We start from the raw sequence: 13,218 nt of genomic DNA, 5'->3' as shown, positions 1-13,218 counted from the left end.
GGGGGCTGATCTCCACTGATGCTCAAGTTCAGAGCCTCCTCAGTAGTTGTCTTCTTGGTTGTCAGTTCCACAATTTTCTTTGCTAAGAGTTCAGTGATCCATCTTTTCCCCTTCGTATTGAGATGAGTCCCTGCTGAGTATGTAGGTGTCTTCCTGCTTCACTTGCTTCTACACACATAACATTACTATAGTTTTGGCAGAAATCTTTAATTCGCCGGTTTGTTTCATAAACTTCTCCATTCACACATGACCAATCGGCCAAATCATACCTCTTTGGAAGGTCCACCACAATAACATTAGTCTCTGTAGTTTTTTGTAGTGTTGATGTTAAGTTTACAAAAACTTCTTCCGCTTCATTCCTTGCAATGTCATTGGTCCCACACAATACAATCAGTACATCGTTTTTCTTTAATTTTTCTGCTTCTATATTTCTTTTATTTAGTAAATCCCTTGCTCGACCACCTGGTCTTACAATCCTGAAACACTTTTGTTTAACTTAGGCCATACAGGTTTTTTTAACTATAGAATTTAACTCCTGGACTTGTTTTTTCTAGTAGCAATGTAGTTTCTTCTTTATTTAAAACCATTGTTTCAAGTTTTCAGCAGTGGGTTTTGAGTTTTCTGATTTCTTCATTGGCTAAATTTAAGTCTTCATTTAAAATTTTTATTATCTTATTTTGCGTTTCAATCTCCTGGGTTATATCATTGGCGATTTCTTCATTTTCTTCTTCAAGGCCAAGAGTAACATCAGTTGATGAGCACTTATCACATACCCAGTTCCCTGGCGTCTTGTACAAATCATTGAATTCAACTAAAGTCAATGAAGTACATTTCAAATGATGCCATTTAGCGCACAGTCCCTTACATAGAACAGCTTTACATTTGTTAACATTTTTTGTGCACTTCCCACAGGGGTATTGTGTCCTTTTCCCAATTTTATTAGTGTAATTTATTAAGGAAGAATGAGACTTAGACCTTAGCAATGCAACTGTATTTCAAACTATACAAGTTAGTTTAAACCATAACTCATATTATTAATAAATTATCAATAAATAAAACATACAAAATTTCATTTAATAAAACAATTGTTCAATCACTTTCATCACAATAATTCAATCAAAATGCTATAATTATTCTCATACTCTCACATTATTCTCTGACGTCAAGTAAATAAAATAATAAATATAAATTTATAAATTTATAGCCATAAAATCACAGGAAATTATTGAAAAAATGCTAAAATACTCATAAATATTATTGCAGCATATGTTTATTGCAATAAATCATTAAATATGCTACACCAGTTGATTTCAAGTTTGCAAAAATTATTTGCTACTAGTGGGATTTGAACCGCCAATCTCAGGGCCAGCTGCCACTTAACCAGTTCAGTAGCAGACAGTGGCTAACAGAAGATATAATTCATTGTAATTGCCAGCTGAAGTCAACAGAACAGCTGATAAGCAATCCCACTGTCACAGTTGCAGACTACAAGTTTCCAATTGGGCAGATCATGGAGTGTTCAGACAGGAAATAACTACTTAAACACTTTTTTACTTCCTATTATTTCTGAGGAAAAAATTAAAACTATTTTCAAAGTGCAATTTCTTTATACCAATTGTGTTATAGTGTTTTTTAGAAAGACTTTCACCAACCAATGGCATCTACACATAATTTATGTTACAAATTTAACACTAAATGCAGTCCTCAGCTAACATGTGGCCTGGCAAACAAATAGTAAGTGTTTATTATAAGTTAAAATATTAAATTAGTGACATGTTTGCAATGCAAATTTATATATCTGATATCTAAAATGAACTTATCTGTGAAACTTAAAACACTTTACAAGTCAAACAAGTTAGTTATTTCAATTTATTTTTAAAAAAAAACATACCACTACACCATATAGTACTGAACACCATGAACACCATATAAACACATATGCTTATAAATTTTCTAAGAATTCAATATCATAGATCAAATCCTATCTATCAAATCTTTATCAAAGGATAGTCATCTGTTGAAAATATGTTAAATCTAAATCACAGTGGGAGCAATAAATGTTGGGGTTCCACAAGGTTCAATTATGGGACCTCTTTTGTTTCTTTTGTACATAAATGATCAACCTGCAAACATATCAAACAGTCTAATACTTTATGCAGATGATACAACTGTACTTGTTAAATCTAAGAATAACGACGAATTAAAGGAATGGTTTGAAGCAAATGGACTAAAACTAAACCAGGAAAAAACTAAATTGGTAAAATTTTGTACTCCTCAATCAACAAATCATTATTTTAGTGATTTAGAATTTAGATAGCAAAGATTTTATATTAGTAAAAACACCAAATTTTTTAGGCTAGAACTAGATTTGCATTTAAATTGGACTAAGTGCATTGAAACTATTTTAAGAAAATAAAACTCAGCATGCTTTCAGATGCTTATTTTGAGACATGCCGTAAATTTAAAACATGTTTAATTATATATTATGCTTATTTTTATTCAATTCTTTAGTACGGGATTGAGTTTTGGGAGTTTACAACAGACAGATAAAATTGTTTTAATTCAAAAGACATTTTTAAGAATAATGACATTTTCACCTTGGAAGCCTTCTTATAAGCCTATCTTTAAAGAACATAAAATGTTAACTACACCAAGCCTAATAATTTTCAAACCCCTATTAACAGTACAGTCTAATTACAACACCCTTTTTAATGAAAACCATAAACACAATCATAATACTAGGTATAAAACTAATTTTCAATACACCAGACATCATTTGAAAGTGGTGGGTGGAAAAGACACCATACTGCATGAGGAAAAAACTTTTCAATAAATTCCCTTTAAGTTTAAGGAATTTATATACTCAAGTTCATTTCAAGATAACATTAAAGAGTTGTCCCTTTAAAAAACATTTTATAATTTAAGTGAGTTTTAAATGAAGTTTTTTTTTTAATTTAAAGCACTACATTACTGTTTTTTAATGTTGATTTTTATGTTTTTAAGTAGGTCTACAGGTTGATATATTTGCTTTACTATGATAAGTCAATTAATATGCTGTTTTATTGTATGTGTTTTATCGCTATTTAGTGTTTTATTGTATGTTTGGTTGTTTGGATTAACTTGTCCAAGACAATATGTATTTGACAATGTCAATTGGTTTATATCTGTGCTATATTGTGAAAAGTTTGTAACAATAAAGATTTATTTATTTCTAATAAAGGTATTAATTCTGGCACCTTTCTCTAGACATCGGTCAAGAAATAACTAAATACGACAACCCGAGGTATCGTAAGAGGCAATGAAAGGAATATCACCTGCAGTAACTGGCCGAGGTTGTGGTACGCCATGGCAGTGATATCCGGTCGGAAGAATGCACAGGACAGGACCACGTCCATCAGGTAGGAGGCACTGGTGGGCTCCTCGTTCCACACTATGCACAAGCTCTGCAGCCAGAGCTGGGCCAGAGGTGTGGAAGACATCAGGTTGTACCTGCCGAACATCATCAATCCCTTAGTCTGCAAGAGACGTTCATTGTTTGTATGTTCTAGCAGAAAAAAATCCAATCCAAAAAATCCATCCACTTGTCACTGATCACAAAAACTGCAATTTTCTTAAAACTGTTGTATTATTTATATCCTTATCACTAAACCACCAGTAATTTCTCCATCAAACTGTAAACTTGAACACAAGGTCCATTATATTATAATGTCATACGTTTCAGGAAATTTATGACAGCTTATACCTAGCAATCAGTGTCATCACAAATGTTGTCGCACACTGGACTTAACAAAGTCCATTCAGTCACAGTCATCAGTAAAGCATTGTATAAGCAATATTGTGCTATTGAGTAAGTAGAATTTCTCCATAAGAGCGATGTTCAATAGCATACAGTTTGATGGTGAAGAGACATAACCACTCTTGCTGAAGAGCTGGTTGTCATCTTTTTCCACATTCCTAATTGTTATTTTTGTTTGTTGTAATTATTTAATGAGTCAAGATTTGAAGCATTATACAATGTAAAAGGCCAATATACAATTACAAGGCCCTGTATTACTTTGAATTCTGTAATGTGATCTGAGATATATTGAAGGTCACTACTACGCTGACTAAAACAATAAAATTTATATTATAATTGCATTATACTACAACTGTACATATTAATAGTTATATAAAATTTTTATAGATTTTAAGTGCAGCGTAATAAACAAAGGTGTAAAGTTTCACACAAGACTCACCACACTCACACAATAAACAACCTAAATGACGTTGCACGACGTACATTGAAACACATGTATTCTTTAATAGATTAAGTCAGTTAGATGATCTACACTTGCCTGGAATAGTTGTCCAGATGGTAGTGTATCATATCTCCAAACTGCTGCAATATATGGCCAGGAAAGTCTGATGTTATTAGAGACTTTGCAGCTTTCAAAAATGTCTTGTCAGCAGACAAGAGAGAGAGAACTATGGACCGGAACCTGTGAAAGGTAACAAAAATCAATGTGTAAGTACTGCATTGTGTATGTTGCACAACAACGGCAGCCAAGGCAATTCCTGTACAAAATACATTACGGGAGTTGAAGCCGAATCTGTACACTGCCTGTCAGCAGACAAGTGAGAGAGAACTATGGACCGGAACCTGTGAAAGGTAACAAAAATCAATGTGTAAGTACTGCATTGTGTATGTTGCACAACAACGGCAGCCAAGGCAATTCCTGTACAAAATACATTACGGGAGTTGAAGCCGAATCTGTACACTGCCTGTCAGCAGACAAGTGAGAGAGAACTATGGACCGGAACCTGTGAAAGGTAACAAAAATCAATGTGTAAGTACTGCATTGTGTATGTTGCACAACAACGGCAGCCAAGGCAATTCCTGTACAAAATACATTACGGGAGTTGAAGCCGAATGTGTACACTGCCTGTCAGCAGACAAGTGAGAGAGAACTATGGACCGGAACCTGTGAAAGGTAACAAAAATCAATGTGTAAGTACTGCATTGTGTATGTTGCACAACAACGGCAGCCAAGGCAATTCCTGTACACAATACATTACGAGAGTTGAAGCCGAATCTGTACACTGCCTGTCAGCAGACAAGTGAGAGAGAACTATGGACCGGAACCTGTGAAAGGTAACAAAAATCAATGTGTAAGTACTGCATTGTGTATGTTGCACAACAACGGCAGCCAAGGCAATTCCTGTACACAATACATTACGAGAGTTGAAGCCGAATCTGTACACTGCCTGTCAGCAGACAAGTGAGAGAGAACTATGGACCGGAACCTGTGAAAGGTAACAAAAATCAATGTGTAAGTACTGCATTGTGTATGTTGCACAACAACGGCAGCCAAGGCAATTCCTGTACACAATACATTACGAGAGTTGAAGCCGAATCTGTACACTGCCTGTCAGCAGACAAGTGAGAGAGAACTATGGACCGGAACCTGTGAAAGGTAACAAAAATCAATGTGTAAGTACTGCATTGTGTATGTTGCACAACAACGGCAGCCAAGGCAATTCCTGTACACAATACATTACGAGAGTTGAAGCCGAATCTGTACACTGCCTGTCAGCAGACAAGTGAGAGAGAACTATGGACCGGAACCTGTGAAAGGTAACAAAAATCAATGTGTAAGTACTGCATTGTGTATGTTGCACAACAACGGCAGCCAAGGCAATTCCTGTACACAATACATTACGAGAGTTGAAGCCGAATCTGTACACTGCCTGTCAGCAGACAAGTGAGAGAGAACTATGGACCGGAACCTGTGAAAGGTAACAAAAATCAATGTTGTAAGTACTGCATTGTGTATGTTGCACAACAACGGCACAGCCAAGGCAATTCCTGTTTGAAGGTTTTGAAGGTTTATATGGCTTAGATGTGGTGAATTGGTGTCTAGTTAATTGTATCTATTTAAACATTATAAATAATTTGAAGTGTATTATTTGTGTGCTCTAACAACAGACTGGACCATTGGTGACGTACTAAGTAATAAGTTTCTTAATTCCAAGACAAGATTATTTTATTTAAAGAGATTTAATAAAATTTTTAAAAGAACTAACCTACAAGCTACATTGCCAGTTAACTAATATTTACATAAATTATGAAAAATATATACGTAAGGACACTTAAAGAATTTATATTTTAAAAGAAGAGAAAGTTTATAAGCAATAGTCAACAGTTGACTTTGACATTTTCCACTTGGTCATAGTACTCACAGTGAACAGGTTTTCCAATGAACAGTTTTCTACCTGCTAGATGACTAATTAACTGAGGCAAAGTGAACTCTATCTTATCTTTAGCTTACTTCACATTGCATGGCCCAATAGCTCATGTGGTAGAGTGATTGATTGCTACTCTGAAGGACCTGTGTTCAATCCCTGCTGTGGGTGTCTACTTTTTTGCTAATTGGAAAACTGATTTATGATTGTTATAATTTATTTAATGGGCATTTATTTATTTGTTTGAACTTTTTTAATTAAATTTGACAATTTCTTCCATATAATACATATTTAATTCAATAGATTTTATAATATTTTATAACAATAGATTAAACAAGCATACTGTTATGTTTCTAATTAATGAGATTGTTTCTGCCAAATATACCAAAACTTGCCTGGAAGTACTGGAAGTACATTTCACTAAAACACTTCAAGAATAACATAGTAAAAACTCAAGACCTGACCTAATTTGTAAAGGCAGCAATAACTCACATAACTATCAATCAATCATTAAGCATTTTCAAATTAATTACTGACACACCTGACAAGCTTTTTGTTGGCACTAGCTACTTTACCGAAACCAATACACAAATAAATAAAATATTTGTGGTGGTAGACATAACTACTATCATTGCCAATTTTAATAATAATGTCAACATACCTATGTGGCACCTGTGGTATAGGAGTAAGGTACTCTTCAATAGCTTGTACAGGGCCATGCAAGCAATGGTTCCACACAAAATGCATTGGAATCTCAGGTAGTGACCTTAAAAAGTTATTAAAAGCTGGACACACTACATGGAAATGCAACCAATGTAGTGTGCTTTCTGCCACTGAGCACAATGACCATAAACTCCATGAAGAACACAGGTCACCTGACCAAGTCCATGCTAAAAGCCCAGAAAAACCTTAGAGATACAATGCCTCTCTCATTGAAATCCCCCATTGTTGAAAATGAGATCTGCAACAGTTCCATTAAAAACTTTGGAGAATAGCCTCATCGAAAACAACTTCCTAGAAACTTCGGCCAGTGAAGAAGATAAGCTCACCATGGCTGCAACCATAGGTTCTGCTTTGCTGGAAGAAAATAAATTGCTGAAAAAACAACTAATCTACCTTTGGAGCGCAACCTAGCAGATCTTCAGTGTAGGCTGGCAGGTTGTGATGCGAAGATCGAGGAAATGTCTGAAGAGGAAGGAAACTATCTCAATAGAATTTGAAACACTGTCTGAAGAATTAGCTGCACTCAAGCACAGGTTGGAAAAGAAAGGAAAAAGATAGTTGAAATCGAAACCATTTTTGAAGATCATGACAATAAACAAGAACAGCTTATTTCAGAGTATGCCAAAAAAATTGGTGACCTTGAAAAGCAAATTTTTGTCTTCTGACAGCAGCACTCTGATTCATAAAACAGATATAGCCCAACTGGAAACTCCAAGAAAAATGAACGCTGAAACTCAGACAATAGGCGGAGAACTTTCACCACAGTCCAGACCACAACATTTTTCAACTATTCTTTTAGAAATAGCCAAAATGAAAGTCAAACAGGACCAAATGGAGACAATGATTAAAAATGTCACCAGCCAATCTCACTGCCATTGTGCTGCTGGCACACAACAGTCAGTCCTGTGTGAGCAGAGTACTCAAACTGAAACCATCTCATCACAAGATACTACCCCGAAAAATCGTCCCTGGAGCAATGAAATTAAAAATATGCCTGTGCCAAATAAAGGTAAGAAGCATGCAATAGGAAGGAAAAAACAACCACTTCAGTGTGTCCTTACAGATTAAAAAAAATAAAGCTCAGGAACAAAAAGTGAAGACATGTACAGAACAACATTTAAAAACTGTTACCCAAAATGAAATTCCAGTCTCCAGCAAGCAGTATGACATTTTCAGGACAAGTAAACAGCCTCCAGTAAGTGCAAAAAGACTTAAAGACAATGAGACATATAAAGAATTTTCTGCAAACAAATATGTGTGACATGTACATGGATGCAGCCAATGATTTTAATGGTCCTCTTTTGCCGCCTCTGCAAACCCCAACTGCTAATTTCCCAAGTGAGCATACCCTAAAAAAAAAAACAGGATGCAAGAAAACCCCAACACAAGTTCCGCTTTTTTTAGAGTCGGGCATCAAAAGCAAAACTCGGAAAAAGGAGGCCTATCACACCAGATACTTTTTCAACAAGAACGTGCAACTGAAGCCACAAGCAATATAACACACCAGACAGTTATCAACAATACTAACAGATCCTTCTCGGCCATACCTAATCACAATAAACTAGAAAAACGAACTTTTAACAACCAACTGAAAATTTTACATCAAAATATAAACTGGCTATCCAACAAAACTGATAGGCTAGCACACTTTCTACAAGATGAGAACCCCGACTTCATTGTAAATAAACAGAACATGGCCTTTCTCATGAAAATCTCCAAAACACATGCATAGAAGGCTACTCACTGATTGGGGGTTTCTCTAGGAAAACCACGTTAAGGGAGGGGTGGTAGGATATGTAAAAAATGGTCTGGAAAAGAATGTCTCACTCATACGCACAAGTAATGAGGAAACAGAACTGACCTGTGAAACAGCACTCTTTGAAGTCAAAGTCAGCAAACAACCTCTGCTGGTGTTAGGTGTATACAGACCTCCAAGTGCAAACCTCGACAAAGCCATAGACATTCTTACAGAACAACTAGAAAGAGTGCTTGCTGCTGATAGACAGGTATTGATAATGGGGAGGACATCAATGTAGATACTCTAACTGACGGCACAGATAAAGCAAAAATAGAAGAATTCCCTAACTCCTTTTAACATCACCAGAATTAATTTGCCACCTACAAGAATCACCCATAACACAGCAAATCAATAGACTGGATATGTACAAATATTAATCTTCAACAAATACAGACTTCGGTCATAGCAACAGGACTCTCAGACCACACAGCGCAACTAGCAAAGGTACACACTAAAAAACTAACAACAGACAAAATTAAAGAAAAAAAAACGAATCTACAATAAAAAAATGCAATAGAGCTCCTTAAAGCACAAACTACAAGCCCAAACCTGGGAAAGTGTAATAATAACTCATGATGTAAATGAAGCATACAATAGATTCAACCAGCATAATCCCAATCTGCCCTAAATTATGCCTGCCCATTGAAGACATCAAGAGTTAAAACATAAAAGAACACAGTGCTGGGATCAAGAATGTACCAGGCTCAAGAACGAGTATGTAAAAAAAGCCCTTGATAAACAGCAAACAACCGGATTAGATGAGGACAAAACTAGAACAGTGGCTAAGAAGAAAGAGTACGATCAACATCTAAAAAAACTCCGAAGAGAAAACGCTACCGCCCACATCAATAGCTCAGAAAACAAGTCAAAAGCTTTTATGGTATACTATAAATTGTGAAGAAGAGCCCAGTCCCACCACCGAAAACCAGTTCATCCTTCAAATTAATAACAGAATGATAGATGACCCAAGAAAAGTCTCAAACTCTTTCAATGAATTCTTCTCAACAATAGCTGAAAGAACACTACAGAACAGTTGTAACACGATAATGAATACCCTACCAGTTTCTCCACCAACAACACATCATATTCTTAACTTTGGACCAATCACTCGAGAAAGAAGTCCAAGCATCCATTGACTCTTTGAAACAAAAAGACTCAGCTGGAATTGATGAGGTTTTCAGCCAAAATGTTAAAAATCATCAAATTTGAAATATTAGTACCTTTAACAGACTTAATAAATAAATCACTTTCACAGGGTATATTTCCAGATAAGCTAAAGATTGCCAAGGTCTATCCAAAATACAAGAGCGGACCAACTACGGAAAGAAATAGCTACAGACCAATCTCTCTAACCTCAACATTCTCTAAAATCGTTGAAAAGATTGTGTTAAACAAACTGCTGCATCACCTAGATCAGCATGGACTCTCCTCACTGAACAGCAGCACGGGTTCCTCAAAGGCAGATCTACAACTACAGCTGTAATTCAATGACTGAGCACATCTTAAACCAACTAGAAGATGGCTGCATTTCTACAAGCCTGTTCCTTGATTTCAGCAAGGCTTTTGACTGCCTGAACCATGACCCTCCTTCTGCTCAAACTGAGGAACTTGGGTGTGGGAGAGGAAGCAGCAAAATGGTTTAAACAGCTACCTTAGTGATAGGAAACAGATAGTGGAAATAGCCTATACAAAAAAACAGCACAAGATATAAGGCCCAATCCAGAGCTGTTAACATACAAAGGGGTGTACCGCAGGGCTCTGTACTGGGACCAGTCCTCTTCCTCCTTCTCACGAACGACTTCCCTAGTTGGATTGGTGAAGATGGACATACCGTCATGTATGCCGACGACACAGTCCTAACGTTTGCCGATAAGACACCAGAATTACTAAATGAAAGGGCCAGTACACAATTCCACAGGACTAAGCAATACTGCTCCTCCAAACGATCTGGCCCTGAATGAAAATAAAACAGTACAGATGACTTTCACCACCAAACAAACTGACACTGCTGTATCGCTACCTGGACTTGTAACTGAAAACACCACGAAATATCTGGGCATCATAATTGATTCTAAGCTGTCATGGAAACCTCATATAGACCAGCTCTGCAAGAAACTATGCTCTGGGATCTACGTCATACGCAGAACCAAGCAAGTGTGCAGCTCAGAGGCAGCCAGAGTGGCCTACTTTGCTCTGTTTGAGTCCCACCTTAGGTATGGCATTGCAACCTGGGGAGGAGCTTCTAAAAACAACCTAGACAAAGTACTCATTAAACAAAAAAGAGCAATTAGATGCCTGGCTAACCTAAACTACAGGGACAGTTGTCGAGAGTCTTTCAAGGAACTGAAAATTCTTACAGCCATCTCACTTTACATCCGAGAAGTAATCCTTCACACCTTCACAACAGCACAACCTAGACACAGGATCAACACCAGTACGACACCAGACATGCAACCGATTTCACAATCCCGCAACATCATCTGAACTGTTTGAACAAAAAACCCAGCTATAAAGGTGCCTTATACTTCAACAACCTGCCAGAACACCTCAAGAGAGAACAACCAAAACGTTTCAAGTTTCAGCTGACGACCTGGCTCCTGGAACGACCCTTCTACTCAGAGGCAGAATTTTTTAAATAACCAACTATAACCTATGTATTTTTGACGCATTACTGTTCTTGATGAATATGTTAATAAAGAGTTGTCTATTGTCTATTGTCTATTGTCTGTACACAATACATTACGGGAGTTGAAGCCGAATCTGTACACTGCCTGTCAGCAGACAAGTGACAGAGAACTATGGACCGGAACCTGTGAAAGGTAACAAAAATCAATGTGTAAGTACTGCATTGTGTATGTTGCACAACAACGGCAGCCAAGGCAATTCCTGTACACAATACATTACGGGAGTTGAAGCCGAATCTGGACACTGTCCACTTCTGGTGCAAATTTTAATTTTTTGTACTATTGAATAACACATAATGAAAATGCAGGTGGTATCAAACAACAGTGGCAAAGTGTGATAAAAATAGTAAACCTACCAAAACAAGTTTATGTTAAAACACCAGACATTAAAAATTAGTTAGCTTTAACTTTTTTTATAATTGTTTTGATAGGTGAGTTTTGTTCACAAGAAAGTTTTACCTTTTAAATCATATTTTATGAAGACAATTTTCGTAATTTTATGTGGATAACAACATATTTAGGCCCTAGGTGGGAGAGAAATTCTCATTTATATTGACCACCTTTGACACCTGGGCACCTTGTAGACAGCCTCTGGGCCTACAGATTCAGAAAATTGATTTCTTAAATCTTACAAACTTTACTGTAATAGACATAATAGCTGTAACAACTACTACAAGCCGTGTAGTACCAACCTTAACATAAAATAAAACAAAAATACCTGACAAAAAATAACTTAACTTCTTAAAACTCTCTTTGATTCAAAACTGTTTCTCAATGTTGCATACACTGCTAAATGTATACAAAATTTATAAAGATGATGACCACACAATTTAAATTCAAACAATTGAGAAAGCCATTAACCTAAGCTGTCTAGGACTGAATATTTCAATTGATGTTGGCAAAAATGCATGTGTCTACTAAAATATTAATAGAATGAGTTTGGATACAGATAAACTAGTCCATTTTTCAGGACATTTTAGTCTATTTGGTTCCTCTACAATAGTTTTTGTTGCTTACTCCAAATCATTGTTAATTTAATTTTTTAAGTATATTTTTACAATTTTATTGTAGTAAGGAAAACCAAAAAATCAAAAGCAACTGTCAGTATTTTATTACTTTTTTGTTTATCTGTTTCAATATTTTTTTATTTAGAACAGTGCAATGTTTTTTTACATGGAAAACCAGTTTGTATTGAATTACTTAATTATAAAGCATAATAACAAAACAATCAAAATTCTCTTACATTTTATCACTTTTTTATGATTTTATGACAAGCTCCTTAATTAGTTGTTTGGGAGATGAGATAAAACTGTTTGTTACATTCCATTGTTATTATTAAAATTATAATTAAAATAAACTATTTACATTAAATACAATGACCATTCATTTAATTTTTATAATTCACCTTTGTGTCAGTCAGAGTATCTTTGATATCTCAATATCACTGTCTGAGTATCTGTCTACTTCTAAAGTACGCAAATTGTCTTGTTCCTTGAGGTAGCGGAAGGACTAAACGCTCACTTAACAACTATAAACAGTTAAACACTAAACATTGAGAGCACAATACATAGAATGTAAGCAGAACATTGACATGGTGAAAATTGAGCATATGGCAAAATATAAACAATAACAAAACAAGCTATTAATTGTGGTTCCAGTGTGCAAACATAAGGAAACGAAACGGAATAATTGCTTATAATAATGCACGAGGGCACAAAACTGCGATCTAGCAGAAAAACAAACAAAACACGATGATAAACGTCTAGAAAGAGCACAATGAGTGCCGCTCGG

At 35.8% G+C, this 13,218-nt stretch overlaps 1 protein-coding gene across 1 annotated transcript in view; it reads right to left on the bottom strand.

The window, feature by feature from the left end:
- Positions 1 to 13,218, bottom strand: part of LOC124369659 (ectopic P granules protein 5 homolog) — a 335,562-nt gene that overhangs the window by 171,368 nt on the left and 150,976 nt on the right. The window contains exons 18-19 of the mRNA XM_046827710.1: positions 4,335 to 4,478; positions 3,315 to 3,489 (exon numbers count right to left, since the gene is read on the bottom strand). Of these exons, the coding sequence (XP_046683666.1) occupies positions 3,315 to 3,489; positions 4,335 to 4,478 (319 nt within the window). The remainder of the gene's footprint in view (positions 1 to 3,314; positions 3,490 to 4,334; positions 4,479 to 13,218) is intronic.

The sequence above is a fragment of the Homalodisca vitripennis genome, chromosome X (assembly GCF_021130785.1).
Source record: "Homalodisca vitripennis isolate AUS2020 chromosome X, UT_GWSS_2.1, whole genome shotgun sequence".
Classification (NCBI taxonomy): domain Eukaryota; kingdom Metazoa; phylum Arthropoda; class Insecta; order Hemiptera; family Cicadellidae; genus Homalodisca; species Homalodisca vitripennis.
Note: the sequence above shows the minus strand (reverse complement) of the source record. Positions and strands in the feature narration are given on the sequence as shown.